The following is an 825-nucleotide window of genomic DNA, read 5'->3' on the forward strand; positions in this document are numbered from 1 at the left end:
TGCTGGGATGCCCCGGCCAGCGCCCCACCCCCCACAGACATGGCAGCCCTGCAGCAGCCATGGCACAGCCTGTCCTTGTGCCCAGAGGGCTGGTCTGGCACAGGGACCTGCATGGGGCGGCTGTGGCCACCTACAGAGTGCCTGGCCAATCTGGGGGGCTGCAGAGAGCACCCACTCCAGCCTCCCCCCTTCATCCCCCCACCCTCTGCGACACCACCTCGGGAGGGTGCTGCTTCTGCAGCCCCACAGAGGGCTGAGCGTGGTGGTTTCTCCTGGAGCAGCTTTGCTCCCTTCCTTCCCATCTGTAACTCGATTCGAAACCCCAGTCCCGCAGCCAGCCAGCGGATCCGGGGGCACTGCGGCGTGGCCAGCCCACACCTACAGTCCTGCACCTGCAGAGGAGGAGGAGGAGGAAGAGGAGGAAGAGGAGGCGGCCACCTGCCCTCACCTGAAGGGCCAGCTGAAGCGGTACTTGACCAGCTTGCTGAGGATTTCCTCACACTTCTGCAACTCGAGGTTTTGGCGACGCGTCATCTTCTTTGTTTGAAGGACCTGCCCACACAAAGGAGGCTGTTAAAAGGAGGGAACCACTATGGGCTTCAGTGTTCAGCAAACGCTTTTGAGGCCCAAGGAGCTGGTTCTCAGCAGAGCTTTGCTTTTCAGTCCTCTCATTTACGAGCTACTTGTTTCCATGGTGGGGGACACAGAGCACTGCTGCAAAACCAAATTTGTCTTTTGAAGGCAGCGTCTTCCACAACAACTGAGAGGGAACCTGCTCTGCTGCAGGACCCTGGATGGCAGCAGCCAAGACGTGCTGTGGCAGCC

At 60.4% G+C, this 825-nt stretch overlaps 1 protein-coding gene across 1 annotated transcript in view; it reads right to left on the reverse strand.

Moving 5' to 3' along the window:
* BAZ1B (bromodomain adjacent to zinc finger domain, 1B) overlaps positions 1-825 on the reverse strand; it is a gene marked incomplete at its 5' end in the record, with an annotated part of 41259 nt that overhangs the window by 560 nt on the left and 39874 nt on the right. Inside the window, 1 exon segment of the mRNA XM_008947683.1 lies at positions 449-552. Coding sequence (XP_008945931.1) covers positions 449-552 — 104 coding nt within the window.

The sequence above is a fragment of the Merops nubicus genome, unplaced genomic scaffold (assembly GCF_000691845.1).
Source record: "Merops nubicus isolate BGI_N331 unplaced genomic scaffold, ASM69184v1 scaffold12949, whole genome shotgun sequence".
NCBI lineage: Eukaryota > Metazoa > Chordata > Aves > Coraciiformes > Meropidae > Merops > Merops nubicus.